At 37.9% G+C, this 21,744-nt stretch overlaps 1 protein-coding gene across 2 annotated transcripts in view; it reads left to right on the forward strand.

Moving 5' to 3' along the window:
* MTREX (Mtr4 exosome RNA helicase) overlaps positions 1-21,744 on the forward strand; it is a 47,487-nt gene that overhangs the window by 15,006 nt on the left and 10,737 nt on the right. For both annotated transcript variants that reach the window (XR_012578217.1, XM_005490652.4), the window contains exons 16-21: positions 9,510-9,660; positions 11,226-11,398; positions 11,677-11,745; positions 15,959-16,087; positions 17,081-17,191; positions 17,486-17,674. Coding sequence is in view for 1 of the 2 variants with exons in the window: in XM_005490652.4 (XP_005490709.1) it covers positions 9,510-9,660; positions 11,226-11,398; positions 11,677-11,745; positions 15,959-16,087; positions 17,081-17,191; positions 17,486-17,674 (822 nt within the window). In the remaining variant the exon portion in view is untranslated. The remainder of the gene's footprint in view (positions 1-9,509; positions 9,661-11,225; positions 11,399-11,676; positions 11,746-15,958; positions 16,088-17,080; positions 17,192-17,485; positions 17,675-21,744) is intronic.

Consider the following 21,744-nt stretch of genomic DNA (forward strand, 5'->3'; position numbering starts at 1 on the left):
ATGTACATTACATGTACCTTCTGTACATCAAGAAGGTGGTATTTACCTCCTTAAAGTCTGAATTTTCATGAATGCTGCATTATAGCTAACTACTCAGAAATCAGTAAAATAAATTTTAGAAATATTCATAGTATGGTAGGCTTAAATTTTTGTGTTAATTTCTTGTCGTGATTTGTGTTTTGTCAGTGGACTGTACCTACACTTATTTCTTCACGTGCACTCTTAATGCATGTGCACATCTCTGAGATGTATGAAGACTTAAGTTTTTTAACTGTGTTTTTGTCAGTTTTTAAGGCTGTTGAAGAAAACAGACGTAATTTTGTGTCATACTTACTTTTAGCTGGAAAAGACAGAGAATATACAAAATGAGAGAAGCAAAAGAGAATCTTTATAAATAATATTTATAAAAAGTCCCCAAAAAAGGTTAATTTATATTAAATAATTGATAATGGCTTAAGAAAAAAATTGGTATTTCAAATATTTATCTTCATACTTTAAGAGATTATAAGCTCACCCATTCAGAAAGTGGGTTTTTTTTAAAGTTTGAAAATTCAGTAGTCTGAGAACTATAGAACTTGATTTGAGTGAGTTAAGATAGAGGAAGAAGGAGTAGATTGCTTACTTTATTTTTATACTATTTTTGCAGGTTTTGTCTAGATTTTAAGGAAACAGTAAACAATATTTCCTTCATTGAAACTACAAGACCTTTGATTTTTCCTCTTTTTGAATTATAAGGAAATAAATGAGAAAAATAATCACTTTTGCTATGTTAGATTTTGCTTCTTCCCCACTGATCTAAATAAACCAATGTATTTCATTAATTTTTGACACTACTCACTTGTAAGAAAGATTGACTTTTAGAATTTTCTGAAAAAGGTCAGAAGTGGCTACAATGAAGATATTGATGTTTCTGTAGCTTCTGTAACTATTTAGCCAATTGCTGTATAGGCAGTAAACTTAAGCTTATATGAAAGGAGCAGTATCGCACAAAAAAAACCCCTCTTATTTTCGTTCTTAAATACAAAGCATCTAGAGGAAATTCCCTGTCAAACAGGCCAAGAAAATCAGTACAGGCTAAAGTTACATATTATACATTATATTTACATAATATGTACAATTCATAGTCATCATTAAGTATGTCTCAGATTTTCCTTACTGATGGCATTTGTTGGTAGTAAGATCATGGTTATGGCTAGTGGTAGTATTCTGCTTTCAGGATAAGCTAAAGATTTATAGGAAAAAACTCCAGAAGAAATAAATTAGCCTTCTTGAGGGTGACAGAACATTTAGATAGAACATTTTTGTCATAGCTCTTCAACCCTAATGTGGGGGTGTCTGATCCAAACCATTTCCTGCACACTAGAGCAAAACATCTAGGAATCGTGTACTCAGCTGCCTCCTGCTGTGGTGGGTGAAGTGAGAGCTTTGAGCGACTTGGTACCAGCAGCGTTGCTGCAGCTGTGCTGCTTGGCTGTGGCACTGTTCTTGCGACATTGTGTACAGTACTCCAGACTTAGATTCAGCATTCCATTCTTAGATGGAGTCCTTACCAAGGGAGTTCTGTAAATATTTCTTAAACTCAGTAATGTACATTTGTCTTCTGCAGTGTAAGTAGCTTTCTTTGTTTATCCTTAGCATGTAATTGACCACTGAGTAGTTAGTAAACTGGTGGCTTGCATGAATCTGTAAACTCAAATGCGTAGAGACTATTGGGGCAGCTTTCTGAAGATGGTAAATTGTAATTGTGTATTTGCATGATACTAAGAAGTATTCAATTGGAATTTTTTTTTTGTTTCTTTTCTTAAAATCTTCTTTTCCTTACTTAAAAGCTGCTTAGGTAGGAGGTTATTGTGTTAGCTTAGGCAGGAAGTTTTGATGCTAGATAGCCTTTGTAACCAGTGCAGCATCTCTCCCATTGGAACTTGGCCATGCTACAAGGATGCATTCCTACAGACAGAGTTGAGTTACTCAACATTGGTAATTTGTTATGTCTCTAAAAGACAAAAATCTTGATCATAAGATTCTAACATAATCTCTAATCATGTTATCAGAATGGGTGATTGTACTCTGAAAATGTTGTACGTAAGTAGGTTTTTGAACTTGGAATTTGAGCTATCAGTGCATTGCATCCACTTAATTTATCACAGGAAGAGAAAGATGGACTGAAAAATTCAAAGAAAACATAGAGTCATCAAGGTTGCAAGAGGCCTTTAAGATCATCACGTCCAACTGTCTGCCCAGCACTTGCCAGTGCAAGCCCTAAACCACTAAACCATATTACCCAGTGCCAAATCCATATACCTCTAGAACACCTCCAGGGATGGTGATTCCACCACCTCCCTGGACAACCTGTTCCAGTGCCTGACCACCTTAACAGTGAACAAAATTGTTTCTAATATCTAATCTGAATGTCTCCTGTCTCAGTTTAAGACCATTTCCTTGGGTCTCCTCCCTGTAGGCGCAGTAGAAGGTGCTGGACCTCACCTTAGTAACAGCCTCCTTTCAGGCAGTTGTAGCGGGCAGTGAGGATTCCCCTGAGCCTCCACTTCTTGAAGATAAACACCCCCAACTCCCTCAGGTGTTTCCCATAAGACATGATCTCCGGATGCTGCTTGAGCCTTGCTGTCTTTCTCTGGACATGGTGAAGCACTTCAAAATCCTTTTTGAGTTGAGGGGCTCAGAACTGAGCACAAGACTCTGAGGTGTCCCCTCATCAGTGCCAGTCCTTTCCCCAGCCCTGCTGGCTACACTATTTGTAATACAGGAATGCAGTTGTCTGCCAGGGTAAAAAATACTTTAATACGCTTTCTTGTCTTTTGTGTATGGAACATTAAGTGCCCCAATACCAAGCTGTAGAAGACACTCCACTAGCTACATCTAGTTTCTTGGCAGGACCTTCATTTTATAGAGCTGGCTGTACTGGCCTTATTTGGCCTCTATGCTTCTGTATTAGAAGTCTCATTGCATTTTATTTTAATTCTTAAATAGTTTTATTGTACCAGACAAATGAGCTCGACAGCAATTCGGACAGTTCAAAAGTTTTCTCTGCAGACATCAGCTTAGCATGCTATTTAATTGTGCTATGGTACTTTGGTTTGACTCAGAAGTTACTTCTAGGGGGGAAAAAATACCTCAGGAGTTGAGAAATTTACCAAATCGTACATCAGGAGAGAAATACTTCACCTGGAAGTAGGCACTAATACTGGTTGAAAAAGACATTGCAAAATCTAAAGGAACAGATTGTTACTAGTGGCTTGAGGACAGTAAAATATTCTTCTAAAGTTGTGACATGGATGAGAATCACAATGAAACACGTATTTAGGATACTTTATAAAATGAATTTAGATAAAAATAATTTTAATGTGAAACAATTGTTTTTACTGTAAAGTGCCAACATTTTCTTATTCTTATGAAGCATGCATTGCAGGAATTTTCCAGGCTTTGATTCAGGAAGGTATTTAAGTCTAACCTTAATTTTAAATTACCTTAAAGTCAACAAGATTCTAGCATGAAATCACAGAGATCAGGGAGATGGATAATCCAACACCTTTGAGAACAGAGCCACAGTTTTGTATATAATTATGCAAGCCAGCAGATGGAAGAGAACAGCAAATACCTGTTCTTGCTGATGTTTGCAACCAAAATGTAGGAAAATGAGGAGCATCAAATGGTGTATAAAATGGTTTGTCATTCTTGAACTTCACCTCAGGATTTTCAAGAGCCTATAGGACTAAGCTAATAGGTTATATTTATTAATTGTGGTTGCTGCTTTAATACCACAAAATACTTCAAGTTTTATTAGTTCAGTCTGTGGAAAGCAGTTTTCCTCCAGATTTTTGGAAAATTTTCTTTGGTAAACTCATCACTGTGAATGTGAATGCATTTTGGCTAAACTAGATTTTTTTTCTTTGCCCTCATATTCTTAAAACAGAAAGGATAGGTTTGAGATGAACAGATGAGAAGGTACTTTTTAAATTTTAATTTGATATTAGCATTTTATAGAAGTTGGTAGTCTTTGCTCGGGTACACTTTTCCTTTAAGTTAAAACATACTGCATATTTACTGAAGTTCTAAAGTGTCATAAAATAAATATGTCACTGTCCTGATAGCTATAGTGGCAAATGTGAGGATGTCAGCTAGTTTGTTCTTGAAGATTGAGATACTATTTGCTTTTTCCAAAAACAAGGAGAAGACCAGAACTTGGAGTTACCATCCTGAGGTAAAACTAATGATGGCTACAACAGTAGCCTACTGTTTGAGAGAGGGTAAATGATTAAAAATTTCCATCATTCAGAACTAACTTGAGAAGGTAGTATTTGGAGGCGGGAGAAACAGAGTTATATTGTTTTCCTTTTAAGTCTCCTGTTACAGCTGGAGTATTTGTTGAATGCCAGCCTGAGGTATTTTTGCCAACAAAGCCTGCAGGAGCAGTATTTTGCCACCCACAGTGGCTTCTGTTTGTCCTGGTGTAACTGCTTTTGGGGCAAAGTAGTGAGCCAGATTGGTAATAAATTTGTGCTTAAAATAGCCATGTACCATTTTCTGTTAAAAACAAACTCACAGTAGAGTTTTTAATTGATTTTACTGTTGTGCTAATGTACCTCAGGGTAAATCTGCTATCAGTGTAACTGCATAGGGGTTTTTTGTACTTCTGAGAGAGACTGAATACTTGTGTGATTATTTTATTACTGATATATGGAAAAAAACATGTTGCTGTTTCACAAGAGGTGTTTCTGTGTCTTACAGGCATGTCAAGCAGTCACTTTAATTTCTATTTAATAAGTGTTTTAATAGAAATTTGTGATGGTGGCTATTACAGACACCTTAAGTCTACCTATTTTCCCCTTATGACAAAAAAAGGTATAGACCTTTTAGTTATTACCAGTTTGTTCTGTTCTTTGCTTTTTCTGTGAAGTGTTTTTGTTATTTTCTTTCTGGAAACTCATTGATTCCATTTATTTCTGGAAACATTGATAAACAAATGAAACTGTCACTGGACCAAAATGGTGTCAGTTATGTCCTATATTGTATCTAATTTCATCATTGTAAAAGATACTTTATTTTGCTTTGCAAATTAATTCGTTTCAGACAATATTTGGCATTTGATGTTCCCATGACAGGCTGGAGAACAAGAATGTTATGTGGAGAATTTGTTCCTCGGTCTTCATGGGAACAAATTTAAAAATGTAAATATTTTTCTCCTTCTGTAAGTGATAACAGAAGGAGTAACTCTTACTAAATGTATGTCTTGCTCAACTCTACATGCCATTGCAGCAATGACAGCTCTCACATCTCTAGTTAGACAGAGCTTCCAAGTCTTAACAGTAAAAAAGGAAAAAATACTGTTTGTATCAACTCCACACACTGATCTTCTTCTTCTTCATCCCAATCCTTATATCTTTCTTTATGTGGGCAAGAAATTATTATACCAGTATGGAATCCCCTGTTGGATTGTTTGGTTGTGTTAAGAAGAGGATTCACTCTGAAATTATTGATAGCTAAACAGTGAATGCTGTATGGCAGCTATAGTTTTCACATTCTCATCTTTTTTTTAGCTCTTGGTTGAATTATTTTTTGTAGTGAATTGTTTATTATTATGTTCCTGATTTTTAACATTATCAGCTTAACCCTGTCATTCTTTTGCATACATCTAATAGCCCAAATCTCAGAAAACTTGAAAGGGTGCTTCTGTTAAGTTAGCTTAAAATTTTATGAGAAGTGGTTGCATGTGCAAAGGGGATCATTGATTTCTGAGAACTTTAGTTGATATATGGCAGATTGTTCTCATGTATCCAGGCAATTGTCATCCAGAGGGATGGAAAAAGCTTGCAAAGTTAATCTGCTTTCTAAAAACTGTTCAGAAAAAAAATCTCATGCTGCAGTCTTGTTAAATTTTTGAGGTGAGGGGGACTGTCCTCTATGAAGGAATGAGAGGCAGGATTACTTGCAGAAAAGAAGTCTGGAGAACTGGAATGGTAATTGTTCAACAGCAGTAAGTCACGGAGGCAGTGCATATTTGAAAGTGACTTCTTGATGCCTGTTCAAGGTAGTCTTTCTCGTCAACTCTTTTTGCAGCTCTCATCAAGTCAGGCTTTTACTTGATTTTCTGCATTGAGTGGTTGATGGTTCTTCCTTTCTCTAAAGTGGAGCTTTTTCTATGGAGATAAGGGTGAAGCTTCCTCAGAGACAGAGAGATGTTGAGGCAGATGATGGTGAAGAGAAGGTTGATGTATTTTGACAGGAGGCCCTTTGGTAGAGGATGAACTAAATGCTTCACAATATTTTTAAGTAAATAAAGTAATCAGTCTGGGAGCCAGTGGCAAAAGTGTTGAGCAGAAAAAGGGGTTTCAGGAGGAGATAACCATCATGGAGAAAATGTAAGTTAAAACTCATTTATGTCTTATTGTATCTTGGGAATAAGCAAAATACAGCATAGTTGAACACTTTATACTGTGAAGATTCGTTGAAAGTTAGGAAGGAAAAGCCTACCTTTTCCATTTTCCTGTCAGTAATAAATTTCATCTTCTCTCCCCTCATGTTACTTGGTTCTCTGCACCTTATGTATCTGACAGGTGACTTTAGGTAAGCACTGTCTCTTCAATAATCATGGCTGTCTTTAGTATTTGCCATAAAAGGCTGATGGGCTACTCGTGCCTTGAGTGTACTTAGTATAGAAGAACAGCTCTATTTTGGTAGGTTTTCTAACACAGCTGCAGAATTTGGATGTGGCTGCTGAGTAAATGAAGGAAGGGCTTCATTTGATTGCTCCTGTCCCTGGTAGCCTGGGGTAGTAGGTAAAGACTAATACATGAGGCAGAACTTGCTGGCTGTGCTGAAGGTGTAATACAGTAGAGCTACAGTAGAACACATTTCATTTGAAGAAGTAGCAGTTTCAGTTTTCAGATAAAATAAGCTTCTCAGAACTCTTGATTTCTGAGAAATATATTACTTAGAGAACACTGAGAAGACAGGAGTTTCTGAAACTTGGAGAAAGATGTGTTTATGAGATGATGGAACAGGGAAAATTCACCATTTTTGCCAAAACAGGATTTGTGTTTTAACTGCTATGGGTTAATAGAATGAATGATCATATTTTCAAATGGTAAAATGCTGATCATGTGTTTAAAATAAAATTGCCACATCAGCAGCTGGCTCAAACATCACCTTTCAAGTAAGGCTTATGTAATCTCTGAAATAGCTGGCTTTTTTTTTTTTGTTTTTAAATCACTCTTCATATTTGAACTCTGCTGATTTTAAGAAAAGGTGTTTAAAGTGAATCTGCCGAAATTGTTTGGTCTGGGTGTGTTCTGTATATATATTGTAATTGTGTAAATTATAATATATTCCTTGTTTTCTCACGTAATGATCACATTTAGGTGGGAGTGTGACACAGTTCTATTCTTTGAAATAGTTTGTGAGTCTTGGCAAGCACAGGGTGAAGGTTTTCCCTCCAAGATGTCAGGAATGGAAAGAGGATTTGTTTCATTGTGTGATCAGAGCAGTCACACAGCAGCATTTTGCCAGATCTCTAGTGTCTATAGCACGCTGGTGAGTGTATTCCAGCTTTTTTAGCTGATGCCTGAATATGGCAGTGGACATTGCAGTAGGAAAGAATCTGACCACTGTTAGCTGACACTGGCATAATTGCTGTGCCTTCTTCAGTAAATGCCCTTCTTTAAATGGCATTTTTTGTTATAGAGAGGCAAGCTTTTTATGGAGTGATAACTTCTCTTTCCTAGAATAAGTGATATATTTAGAAAAATGGGCAGGAGGTTGGTATAAACATAATCCTTTCATCAGGTTTTAAAAAAAAAGCTATGCTATGTATTGGTTAGCATCAGCAACAGAAGTTCTGTCATCTTTATTTGATATATCAAACCAGAGGCATCTGGTTGAAACTTGAGCACCTCACCTCCATTGTTGATGTTATAATTAGTGAGACATTTCAGTTAGTAGAAACCCATCTGTGGTGGTTTCAGAACTGACAGTATTATTTTAAATACACAATTCATGGTCTAGTTTAAGAGGTACTTCTGCTCTGAGATGCAGAACACTTGAGGTAAAAATGTAGATGTGAATCTATGATCCACTCAGAGATGTAATCTAGAATGATTGAAGAAGTGGTCATGGGAAGCAAAACATTAGAACATGATTTATCCAAAACTTGTTTTACATGTATTCACGCTGTACTTTTGGAGTGTAAACATATGCTGAAAGCTTTTCTGTAACAATTGTGTTCTTTTCTGAGGCAACATAATGAGGCAGTGAGTAGGATTCTAGCATTTTTAAGGTAATCTTGTAAAGCTCTGTCTCACTTAAAGCAAACGGGGTTACGGTATTCCTAAATCTTTTACATGTGAAAGAGTTTTGGATTCAAACTGTCTCTTACTCTGATATCAGTGCATAAATGGATGTGGGATCTCAATTCCTGCCATTACCTTTAAAATTGAAAGAAAAATGTGTGCATTGTATTATTGTAATTTAAAGTCTAGTACACTTTATCTAGAAGACCACTGGTTTTGAATTTCAGCCTTTGCATATATAAACAAATCATCAGTTAATTTTTTTAATACCCAGTGATTTTTTTAAATTCGGTATGACAAGGAAATATCTGCTCATAAAGAAAAGCAAATAAATTGGTTGCAAGAAGATAAAAGGTTTAGGTAAAGCAATTTTTGAGCTCACTAAAGACACAGAGTTGCATGTTTTCTAGTGTCAGCCTTTCTTAGCTTCCAAAATGTCTGATAGAATATGTGCAACTTTAAGAATCATGTAGTTGCATGGTAAATATGCCTTGAAACATCCTTATTTTCTTGTTAAATTTTAGGTGTTATTTAAAATGTTCAGTCATAACTCAATTTACTCATAGGCCTTGTTGAAATGACAATTCTTGTTTAGTAAATCTCCTATATTTCATATATACATTATTTTAAGAGAATAAGAGGTACAAGACCATTGCAAACTGTTGCCCAGGACCATGTCCAGAGGAGAGTTCACAACTTCTCTCAAGCTACCTGCAAGTTACGTTAGTTTTATAATGAGACATAATTCAAGTTAAAGAACTAACAGATTGTCTATTTTTGTACAAAATTCCCTAGATACCAATGTAATCAGTATGTCTTAGGACTTAAAAATAAGTGATTTTCTAGTGTTAAAATAATAGATTCCTTTAAATAGCTAAGTAACTATTACTTTCAAGTTAATATGATGGCATCCAAAGTGTAAACTGCTGGAAATATCTAAATTTTTTACCTGTCCTTTTCATTCAAATATAATTTATTATATCCTAGCTGTGATATGTACCTATACAGCACAAATACTTTTACATGTTCAGCATAATAAAATTGTTTAGGATTTTATGCAATATGTAATCTAAATTTAAGACTAATTGTGCAATTAATCAAAGCAGCTCCTCATATGAAATGCTGCATTGTGATTTATCCAATGTGTTCTTATATGCCACAATTAATATTTTTTTCAAATTAAAAATGTTCTTGTATCTTTTTCAGGGTTCAGCTGATCCCTTAAACAGTGCTTTCCACCTGACATACAACATGGTATTGAACTTACTTCGAGTGGAGGAAATTAACCCTGAATACATGTTAGAAAAATCATTTTATCAGTTCCAGCATTACAGAACTATTCCAGAAATAGTGGAAAGTAAGTATTGCTGCATATTCTCATGTGAGTAGGTGTAATACACAGTAAAGTTGGGTATATTTATTATGCTTTGTTATGCTCTTAAGAGTTTTCACCTGTGCAGTTTTGTCTTCCCTGCCAACAGTTGCCAGTGCACCATTTGTTGCCATGTTATAGTTTCAGTAATTTCCTCTTGTTCTTAGGACCTATACTGATACGTTCCATCAGTTTATGAAGAGAGCTTTTCTCTGTGAGTCAGACAAGAATGGTTGTCACATCACTAAATTATAGAGTGGGATGAAGGAAGAACAATTTAAAACTTCCCATGGCTCATTCGAGATGCAGGGGAAAAAAATCTTATGGAAGAAAATCTTTCACCTTTTCATATCTCAGTACAAGCTGTAAAAAGAACTTAAGTGCACTGCATTTAAGAGTAGTATAGGTGAGAAATACTTAATTATAATACAGAGAAAAATTCCGAGAGATCTAGGACTTTTAATTGCACTCCACTGAGTAAGTACATTTTGACCTATAATCCTTGAATAGTGAGTTTTCATGAGCCAAAGTCAATGTCTGGAAATTTCAACCAGTGTTTGGGAATGAGTCTTTCAAAACTTAGTCCAGGAGAATCTTAAGAACGTGAGAGGTAATTATGATTATTGAGCAGTTTATCTGTTCATTTCTTAATTGAATGTTAAGAGAGAATGCAGTGAGGCGTACGTTCTTGGGCAGTTTCAGTTTAGGCACCATACTGGGCATTAGAATTTTGTAATCCCTTCAGCTGCAATTAAAAACACAAAGGAGAGAATTGGCTGCTTAGGCTAAGGAAGAAAATATGCCATGAGTATGAATGGATGGCTTATTTCTTTTAAAAATTGGTAGGTGGAAATAAAGAGCACTTCCCCGAGTTGTCTCTCAAGTCCCAGTGAAGTGGGATTTCCAGGCCACTTACGAGCCTTCAACAACAGCATGTAGGAGGATGAGTTGGTAGAGAGGAAAAAAAGATTTTTTTATAGTCTGTTCTTAGTTTTTGTTTGCTGGTGATAATACCAGAATAAGAGAATGAATCATAATGTTTAGCATAAAAACTGATTTGCTTAAATAAGGCATAAAAGTGTTGGAGGAAGAAAATACTGATTTTCAACTGATAAATCAGAGCCTAAAACAAGTTAGGAGAAACATCTTCTAACAACTTTCCTCTTGTTGAAACATATCTTTTTAGAAGATATCTTTGAGCAATCTTATTTTGTAGGAGGAGATAAAAAGCAGTGGTAGATCTTTCTACAAAATCATTGCAAGTTCTAATGTGGCTTCTGTGCAAACCTAGATCAGTTATTCCTGGATAATTGGGTGCCAGCCTTTTCCAGTTTCTCAAGCTTGTTTATTTTAAGAAAATAACACTGGTATTTAATTCAGTGGACAAATTTACAGATTTCTAGCTTGCCAGAAAATGGATTACCGTAAGTAAAAAATTAGTACTAGAAGTGGTCACAAAATATTAATCATGGAGATCTGAAAGTGAAACACTGATTCCTTAATCTGTGTGCAGCTATTAATTTTCATGACATTTTCCTTTTCATTATTAGGAGTCAATAATTTGGAAGCACAGTACAACAAAATTGTAATTCCCAATGAAGAAAATGTGGTGATATACTACAGAATCCGCCAGCAGCTTGCAAAACTGGGTAAAGATATTGAAGAGTATATTCACAAGCCAAAGTACTGCTTGCCCTTTCTACAGCCAGGAAGACTAGTAAAGGTAATTTGATGTTTCTTTTGTTTTGTTTTTCATTTCTACCTATTTGTGAAATCTGCAAGGTTCATTTATGTCTGCTAGTTTACCTACATATGTCACACTAAGCACCAATTTTGACTTGAGTTTCTTTGCTAAGCATTCAATAATGCATTAAAATAAATACTGTTTTCATGATTATTAGTAGTCCACAACTGCTATTGTAAATACCAAAAATATGAAATGTTGTGCTTGCCAGGATGTTGTTATATATGTTATGTTATAGCATCTTGTAATATTTCCAGGTGAAGAATGAAGGTGATGACTACGGATGGGGAGTGGTTGTTAATTTCTCTAAGAAATCAAATGTTAAGGTAAAATACACATTCTCTCCATTACCAGAATATATACCTGACTATTTTTTCTGAAAATAAGATAAAACTCCTATTTATTTATACTTTTCAAAGGCAAAAAAATTTCCTTTTAGCTCAAATTTACAAAAAGCTCTGAACTTCCTGAAGTGAAAGTGTAAAGAAATGAAGCTGTAGAGGATGAAGGAAACTCCAAGTCTGGTGTTCAGTTTTTAACTTTTAATGTATTTGTGGAAGAAATGCTTGCTTGTACATACCACTGAAAACGTTTCAAACTAAGTTGTTTCCGAAATGTTGCCAGTGCTAATTTAAGCTGTTCATGAGAAAGATACTTTAATGTTTTCTCTCAGAAAATCTACAGAAGCCCTAAGAGAAGGCTGAGAGCAGTGGGAGACTGACATTTAGCTCTATGAAGAAAGTTATCTTAAACTGGCAAACTTTGCTTTGAGTCCTAATTAGGACATGAAACAGGGGATAGCTTGTCCTCTGAGACGTTGCCATAAAGTTGGAAAATTAAAATACAAAGAGAGCAAAACAATAGAAATGGGTCTGAGGACATTTGGAAGAAAAGACAGGGCAGTGATGCAATAGAAGCCAGACTTCCAGAAATGCATTTTCATAGTTGGTCACTGTGTAACCCTTAGATGATATGTTGGTCTCCCTTTCAAAAATGTTTTGACCAGCTACTCAGCTCTGTAAATGAAAACCTAAGTTACAACCATATTCTTCTGTGATAGCATTTTGGCTGTAATTTTAGGAGAGCATTGGCTTTATTTGCTAGATCTAAATGCAAAGTTGTATCTGTTAAATTCTGGTGGTGCCTGTTCATTGTGGCACCTTTTAGTGCTTTTCTAACATATATTCACTAAAGAGGAAATTAGAAAAATGTGTTCATACAGAACTTATTAGAAGAGATTCTGTTTTGTTTTCCATCTTCCTTTTGAAAATCATATTTCTTTCTTTTTTCAAGTTGAAAAACTGGGCTGTTACTGCTGTTGCTTAAATCTTTGGTTGTGGATTGCTTTTCACATAGAGACACACAGCAATAAACCAGATTGTCCCCTAGTCCCAGCTTTCTCTGTGAAACTGCCAACTTGTGTGTCACTTGGAGGCATTTCTTCTATCTGTGTCATATTTTACTCACATATATATTTGCCTTCCCTATCTGGCCTGTCTCACTGTTATATAAACCTTTGGGCTTGAATATTAGCTTTGAAATTATGGACTGTTTTGCAAGAGATGGATGTGACTCCAGCTGCTCTTTTTTCATTAAGTTGTTCTAGCAGCTGGATTGAATTTTTCCTTCTGAGCGTGTGGATGGAAAGAGTGACAATAGGTACTGGGAATTAAAGAACAAACTTAAAGCTATGTAACTTCTAAAGTCAGTATGAAAGACTAGTTTCTGTGAGCAGAGGCAAAACAAATTACTTAAAGAAGTTATTGTTTACCCATTTTAGTGTCTGCTCTTTGCATTTTTGTCCTGAGACACAGATGTCATTCCCCTTTACTAATTAAAGTATACAAGTATACTTATTTAGTACCAGAAAGATATTACTTATGCTGTATCTTTAGACCTTCATCTGCTTCTAAGAGCAGTTCTTTGGGTTTACATAATTTAGAAATTATGTTGAATTCAGACTGTATCACTAGTTCAGTTGCAAAGTTTTCTTTGCTATATCATAGTTCCTAAATCCTTTTTTAAATGATAAATCTGTACAATTAATAATGAATTTCAGGTTAAAGTATGTCTGTATTTCACATAATACTCCTTCTTCTTTGCACTGTGAAAGCAAATGCATGAGCTATGTCAATTATGTTTATTATTAATTATGTGTAGCTGCTTTTCCAATATGATTAGACAAATCAGTGTTCCATGAAACTCTCAATACAAACAGCACTTTCCTGTCTGCTGTTGTTTGGAATAGAATTTGTCTCAAACAGAGATGCTTGCTATATATATTGCATATATATATTGCTGCATTATAGTAGGCAGCACAATAACTGTGTCCTTTGGAATTTATAAAACCTCATAAAAGTTTTGGAGTGAGAAATTTTATTTCCACTGGATTGTGTCACCAGTGAGCTTATGCTACTGTTGTGCTCTTGATGGTATTATTTCATCACTGATTCAAGACATTAAATTTTTGTCTCTTAACAATTATTGATAGCAAAATTTGAGATGCTGCAGTTCTATCTTCCCTGTTTAGATTATTATAATCCTTTTATATTTATAATGTTTACTACATAAACATCTCTTTTAGTGCTGTGTCATGGTCATTGAATTTTCCGTAAGTTTGATATTACTTATCTGGGTCTCTGAATTTGTTATTTGTTCTATCCTTCTTGGTTCTGGGGCACAATCATCCTTCTTATTTTGTTTTGTTTCCAAACACTTGAAGTAAGAGCTGTTTCAGGGCAAATCAAAAATCCTAAGAATTCAAATAATTCTTCAGTACTCTGCTCAGAAGGGCTTAATTTTGTTCTGTGAATTGATGCAGCATAAATTAAAGAATAATTTGAACTTGATATTACAGAGAAGTCTGTGGCTAACAATTGTTTTAAAGGTTCAAATCTTCTCTTATTCTTGCACATAGAAACGTCCATTGCTGTTCTAGGGTGTAGTGGTTTTTAGTACCTGTACTGTTGTAAGAAACGCATGGAAGGAAACAGTACACATTAAGAAAAGCAGTTGTAGATTGACTCACATTTAGTCAGCATTTTCTCAAAGATATTGGTGTATATAAACTTAAGGAGAATAATATTAATTAATATTAATAATATTAATTATATTGATTAATATATTAATTAATATTAATAATATTAATTAATAATATAAATCATAAACAGCAGATGTTTATGATTTTTATACTCCTGCTTTACTAGTAAGTTTACAGTACAATCACAGGTAAAAATATTTTTTCCTCTCTTTTTAGACATTTTATAGACACCTCTAATTCTAGTATTTTCTGTAGCACATTTGTGTAGCTATGAGTGAGCTTCATTCAAGTCAGCAGTACCTTTCCTGGCTTTGTCTGGATACTGATCTGGTAGATGTGGGTGTTTTAAAATTGTAATTTAGAGGGTGGCAGTGGTTTGGATCTCCTACATTGCTGTGAGTGCTTTCTGCAAATGTAGGATATAACTCAGAGGAACAGTTTCTTCCTCAGCAAGTAATTGGCATTTCTTGAAGAAATAATTTAGCTTGTACAACAGGATAACTCTGTTTTTCTCCTTAGTTTATGATGGCACTTTCTTGTAGCACTTCTGAGAATGTCTTAAGAATGCTAGCTGGCATGCAGTGAAATAAAATAGTATGTTTTAGATTTGTAATGAATAATATTGCCCAGTAAAAGTGAACTGAGTTAAGATGGGATTTTGAAAATAATGTTTTCTTTTCCTCTTTTATTTGGAAGCAAAAAGCTTACACATGATACTTTAAAAGGTGATGTCTGCCTTTTGTGTTAGGCCTATAACTTACTTCTGTTTGAAGCCCTAAAAATACGTGCTCATAGTAGGAATGTATTTGAGCAACCCTGCTGCGTGTTCATCCAAATAACTATTGCCAGTCTTTTTTAAAGCGGTGTGTAAAAAAGGTTATGTCCTTGTGAACAGTAGTCTTTAATCACCACATCTACATGTTTGTGCTCTTTAAATGAATGTCAGATGTTATGGATACAGTTTGGGTTGTGCAAAGATGCACCCTGCAAGACGCTGCTTTCTGCTTGCCACAGACACAAGCTGTTATGTTTGAAAGATTTTTCTGCGGTCTTTGTTGTGCATGAAAACTTGAACCTGCAAACCTGGAAATGAAAGAGATGCCCCAAATTTTGGTGGTTTTTCTTCCACATGCAAAATTCAGTACTCCTAGCATGATGCAAATATGCATTACAGTTTTAAAGCATACTGACTTACTTCAAATGAGCTACATACAGAAGAAAATGCAGATGCAGCTGAAACTTCAATCAGACTTTAGGCTACTCTGGCAGTATGGAGGAGGGCAATTTTTTCAAGTATGTTTTTCTATGGGGGGGATCTTCCAATCAGTTTACCAGAGTGCAGGTTTTGAGAATGTACTGCAACACTGAGCTGATACTCTGTAAGAGACATAGCTAATTTTGTACCTTTAATGTTGGAGAAATCATGTGTTTTTCATTCATTCTTGTTTGTATTTTAAAATAACTGCTACAGAACTGCTCTTTTTTTGTACCCTCAACAGCCAAATTCCAGTGAATTGGACCCATTGTATGTAGTCGAAGTGCTCCTGCACTGCAGCAAAGACAGTTTGAAAAATTCTGCTACTGAGTCTGCAAAGCCAGCCAGACCTGATGAGAGAGGAGAGATGCAGGTCTGTTACATGTTTTTATTCTCAGTAGTTCCTTATAAACTTTCCTAAATCTTCATTTCCAAACCATTTGCACACTAGTAAAAGAGGGTCTGATGCATTTAAGGAAGAGAAAGAATCTGTACACCTAACTCTGCCTTCTTAATAAATTAAAGTAATCCATTTTTAGTAGTACCGTTTGACAGATGCTTTTTTTTTAGCAATATCTTGTCTCTGGAACAGAATTCCTTTTTATTTATGAAAATTATTAAGACTGGAAAAGATTTTCAAGATCATTTAGTCCAACCCTTGAACACCATCTTATCACTTATATTACAGCACGATGTGCCACATCCAGTTGTTTCTTGAACCCTTCCAGGGAAGGTGACTCCACCACCTCTCTGGACAGCTTTGCAAAACTCTCATTCTAAAAAGAAATTGATTTTTTTTTTTAAGTGAAAATATGTGCACTATTTAAAATTTCCAAATTGAAACCCTTGATATTTCAAATATCAAGACAAACAGTTATACTGCCTTGTAATTTGTCTGCAGGTTTGTTCTCAGAAACTCCATTTAAACCTTGAAGTTTAATGCAGTAGTGATTCTTCATGGTGTCATGATGGTTTTCCTACTTAGGAAGATGTATTTTCTGTCTTGATGTTCTCTGCTGGTAGCATTCTTAGTTAATTATATGACAATAATTGGTCTGGTTTGGATCAGAAGAGGTATACCAATAAGTAAGATGCAAGGTAATAGAAAAGTTGCTGTTTTGTTTTCAGGTGTAGGCTCTGTCCACATGTAACTGCATTCAGAGTTTTCCCATTTGGACAACTACTTTTCTTCTTTGTGAATGCTTTAGGTTATTGGTCGCATTTTCCTGCTTTCTGATATTCCTTTACCCGCTACTGTGTTCTTGAGCACTAAGTCTTCCTTTTCCCTTGAAAAGGTTTTGCCATGGACCAATAATAAGAGGTATGTTTTTTACTGATTTATGAGTTACTGCACTCTCTTTGATAGGTTGTTCCTGTTTTGGTGCATCTTGTCTCAGCTATCAGCAGTATCCGCCTGTACATACCAAAAGACCTGAGGCCTATTGATAACAGGCAAAGTGTGTTAAAATCTGTACTGGTAAGTTCCACTAGACTGTGTAAGTACTCTGCTCTGCTTAGTGAGGTACTCTTAAATCCAAGGCAACTTGTAAAGAAATTTGTGTAAAGTTTCTGTCACACCCTTATTCTTTAAAGGCATTGGCAGCCTCAATGTCAATTGTTTTTCCTTGTCAAGTTATTTTAAACAGATTTTGAAAACTCCTGAAACATCACATAACTTTAACATTACAGCCTCCTGTGTCTCTATAGTTATGCCAGCTTATTTTACTGTTACTTATCTTCAAAAAAAAAAACAACTTTTTCATCATTTTAGGAGGTACAGAGACGTTTTCCTGATGGAGTACCCTTACTAGATCCTATTGATGACATGGGCATCAAGGACCAAGGGTTGAAAAAAGTAATCCAAAAAATAGAGGCATTTGAGCATAGGATGTATTCACATCCTCTTCACAACGATCCAAACTTGGAAACGATATACAAACTTTGTGAAAAAAAAGCACAGGTAAAGATACAAACCAAATTACTTTGTGTTTAGTTACAGAGGGGGGAGGGAGGTTGTCTTTCTACTTCCTTTTATTTTTATTTGCAAAGCCCAAATCAACTCTTTTAAATTTACTCAATCTCACTAACAAAATGGCAGAGTTGGTACTATGCCCTTCCTTGGTACAAATGTACATCTGAAATTAAAGCTTCAGAGGAAATTTTCAGGAATTAGAAGGTTACAGGGGTCTTTTTCACTGATTAGACGTAGCACAATGCTGTGTAGGAAAAGTCTTCATAGATAATTTTAATTGATATGTTTAATACATTTGTGCAAACCTAAGTTGAATTGATGGGGCTTATTAGCTTGAGTAGCGCACCAGAGAAATCATTGTGCTGCTGCTTCCTGAGCTGACTCTCAGCCTGGAAGCAATTACTTGTTTTGTATAGAGTTGTACTGTCTTAGGCTGAAATCAGTTATGCATAAAACCAGCTCTCATTTTGCTGCTGCTTGAGAAAACAGGTTCTCCAGGAGCCACTTCACAGAAGTGAGGTGTTTCTGGAATGGGCAGCACAGAGTTGCCTGTGGTAAGACCTGATTGACCGAGCAGCTTTTTGTGAAGGTGTCTGCTGTAAGGATGTAGATGGTGACTGTGATGAACTGCAAGCCACTGGAGAAGTTCTAATAGCAGAAAATTATGCCTTTGGCTTACATTTCATTGAATAATTGGTTAGCTGAGACTTAGTATAGGTCTTAGAAGATGAGTGCCCACTTCTCAACAGAGAATTTTCTGTCATTTAGTGTGGACTGATTTGGTTTGTTTCTGTGCTGGTTTAGGGCAAATTTGTTAAAGAATCTGCAAAGGAGGGCCCCTCCAGAAAGCGAAACCCACACGGCCCCTCCCCCCAACCGGTTCGGGAAAAAAATTCCTCGGAGAGAACTGGAAAGAACCTGTTTATTTGACTGGCCCCGCACCCCCCAGCACACAAAATGAACAATACCCGATGACACCGCTTTGAGAAAGATGGCAAAATCAGAAAGTCTCTTTCGGGGGGTGATTGCTCTGTTCTCAGTCCCTCCGGCGCTGGGCCAGCCGCTGCAGCCAAACCTTCGGTGTTCCCGGGTCCCAGTCCGGAGCAGGTTCGAGATGGTCACAGGAACAGGAGAGGAGAAACAGTCCAGGAAGCAATGTGGACTGTTTAGCTAGAACTAGCTAATAAGCAGAGGCAGAAAGCAGAGCAGAAGCAAGAGCAGAAAAAGAGAGCAAGCAAAAGCAGCAAGCTGAAGCTGGAAGTAAAAAACAGCCCTATGTACCGCTTGTCTCTGTGTCCCTGATAAGAGAAACCCAAACAAAACTTCCACTCTTCAGAGCCGGTCTTAAAGGCACAGAACAGATGAATGGGGATATACAAGCATCATAACGTCACCCCAGGACATTCCACCCCTTATCCCTATATCATTCTTACCCCACAATCAGATCTCCCTGAGGTACACATCATGTTGTTCCATCTCTTTGCATTAACCACCACGTGCAGCCTGGTCCCTGAGCAAAGACAACCCCACGAATGGGTTTGTCTGTACTCGAGGCAGAATTGATCCACACAGTCTTCCCTAACAAACCTCTGATATGTACCACTGGGACTTTGTCCCCTTCTATTACATTCAGGGACTCAGACTGGACAGGACCTGCTTGGTTGGTGGAATCTCGGGTGTTAACTAACCAGGTGGCTTTTGCCAGATGCTGCTCCCAATTCTTGAAAGATCCCCCACCCAAAGCTTTCAACTGGTTTTTAGTAGTCCATTGTACCTCTCCACTTTGCCTGCAGCTGGTGCATGGTAGGGGATATGGTACACCCACTCAATGCCATGTTCCCTAGCCCAGGTGTTGATAAGGCTGTTCTTGAAATGAGTCCCATTGTCTGACTCGATCCTCTCAGGGGTGCCATGTCTCCACAGAACTTGCTTTTCAAGGCCCAGGATGGTGTTCCGGGCTGTAGCATGAGACACAGGGTAGGTTTCCAACTATCCAGTGGTGGCCTCCACCATGGTCAGCACGTAGCGCTTGCCCTGGCGTGTCTGGGGCAGTGTGATGTAATCAACCTGCCAGGCCTCCCCATACTTGTACTTGGACCACCGCCCACCGTACCAGAGGGGCTTCAGTCGCTTGGCCTGCTTGATGGCAGCACATGTCTCATAGTCATGGATAACCTGAGAAATACTGTCCATGGTTAGATCCACCCCTCGGTCTCGTGCCCACTTATAGGGGGCATCTCTGCCCTGGTGGCCTGAGGCGTCATGGGCCCATCGAGCTAGGAATAACTCTCCCTTATATTCCCAGTCTAGGTCTATTTTGGACACCCCTATCTTTGCGGCTTGGTCTACCTGCTCATTGTTTTGGTGCTCCTCGGTGGCCCTACTCTTGGGTACATGGGCATCTACATGGCGGACTTTCACAGGTAGCCTCCCTACCCTGGTAGCAATGTTATTCCACTCACCAGCAGCCCAAATTGGTTTCCCTCTACGCTGCCAGTTAGCCTTTTTCCACCTCTCCAGCCATCCCCACAGAGCATTGGCTACCATCCATGAATCAGTGTAGAGGTAGAGCTTTGGCCACTTCTCTCTCTCAGCAATGTCTAGGGCCAGTGAACAGCCTTGAGTTCAGCAAATTGGCTTGATCCACCTTCTCCTTCGGTAGCTTGTGCAACCTGTCGTGTGGGGCTCCATACGGCTGCTTTCCACTTCCGGTTCATCCCTACGATGCGACAGAAACCGTCAGTGAAAAGAGCGTAGCGTGTTTCCTCTGGGGGCAGTTGGTTATAGGGAGGAGCCTCTTCAGCACGTGTCACTGGTTCTTGTTCCTCTTCATCTGTGACACCAAAATTCTCACCTTCGGGCCAAGTTGTAATGACCTCCAAAATCCCAGGGCGATTCAGTTTACCTATACGGGCGCGCTGAGTGATGAGAGCAATCCACTTGCTCCATGTAGCACTGGTGGCATGGTGAGTGGAAGGAACCTTGCCTTTGAACATCCATCCCAGCACGGGTAGTCGGGGTGCCAGGAGGAGTTGTGCTTCAGTGCCTATTACCTCCGAAGCAGCCTGGACTCCTTCATAGGCAGCCAGGATTTCTTTCTCTGTTGGAGTATAGTTGGCTTCAGACCCTCTGTAGCTTCCAACTCCAAAATCCCAGTGGTCGACCCCGAGTCTCCTCAGGCACCTTCTGCCAAAGGCTCCAGGACAAGCCATGGTTCCTGGCTGCAGAGTAGAGCACATTCTTCACCTCTGGTCCTGTCCTGACTGGGCCAAGGGCTACTGCATGAGCAATCTCCTGCTTGATCTGGACAAAGGCCTGTTGCTGCTCAGGGCCCCACTGGAAATTGTTCTTCTTGCGGGTGACCAGGTAGAGAGGGCTCACGATCTGACTGTACTCAGGAATATGCATCCTCCAAAAACCTATTGCACCCAAGAAAGCTTGTGTCTCTTTCTTATTGGTGGGTGGAGACATTGCTGTGATCTTGTTGATGACATCTGTAGGAATCTGACGCCGTCCATCTTGCCACTTCACTCCCAGGAATTGAATCTCACGAGCTGGTCCCTTTACTTTGCTCTTTTTAATGGCGAAACCAGCTCCCAGGAGGATCTGGATGATTTCCTTCCCTTTCTCGAACACTTCCGCAGCTGTGTTCCCCCACACAATGATGTTATCAATATACTGCAGATGTTCTGGAGCCTCACCCTTTTCCAGTGCAGCCTGGATCAGTCCGTGGCAGATGGTGGGGCTGTGCTTCCACCCCTGGGGCAATCGGTTCCAGGTGTACTGCACTCCCCTCCATGTGAAGGCAAACTGAGGCCTGCATTCTGCTGCCAGAGGAATGGAGAAAAATGCATTGGCTATGTCTATAGTGGCGTACCACCTTGCTACCTTGGACTCAAGCTCATACTGGAGCTCTAATATGTCTGGCACGGCAGCACTCAGTGGTGGAGTCACTTCATTCAATGCACGATAGTCCACAGTCAATCTCCATTCTCCTTCAGATTTTCGCACAGGCCAGATGGGGCTGTTGAAGGGTGAGTGGGTCTTGCTGACCACCC

Source organism: Zonotrichia albicollis, chromosome Z (assembly GCF_047830755.1).
Source record: "Zonotrichia albicollis isolate bZonAlb1 chromosome Z, bZonAlb1.hap1, whole genome shotgun sequence".
Classification (NCBI taxonomy): domain Eukaryota; kingdom Metazoa; phylum Chordata; class Aves; order Passeriformes; family Passerellidae; genus Zonotrichia; species Zonotrichia albicollis.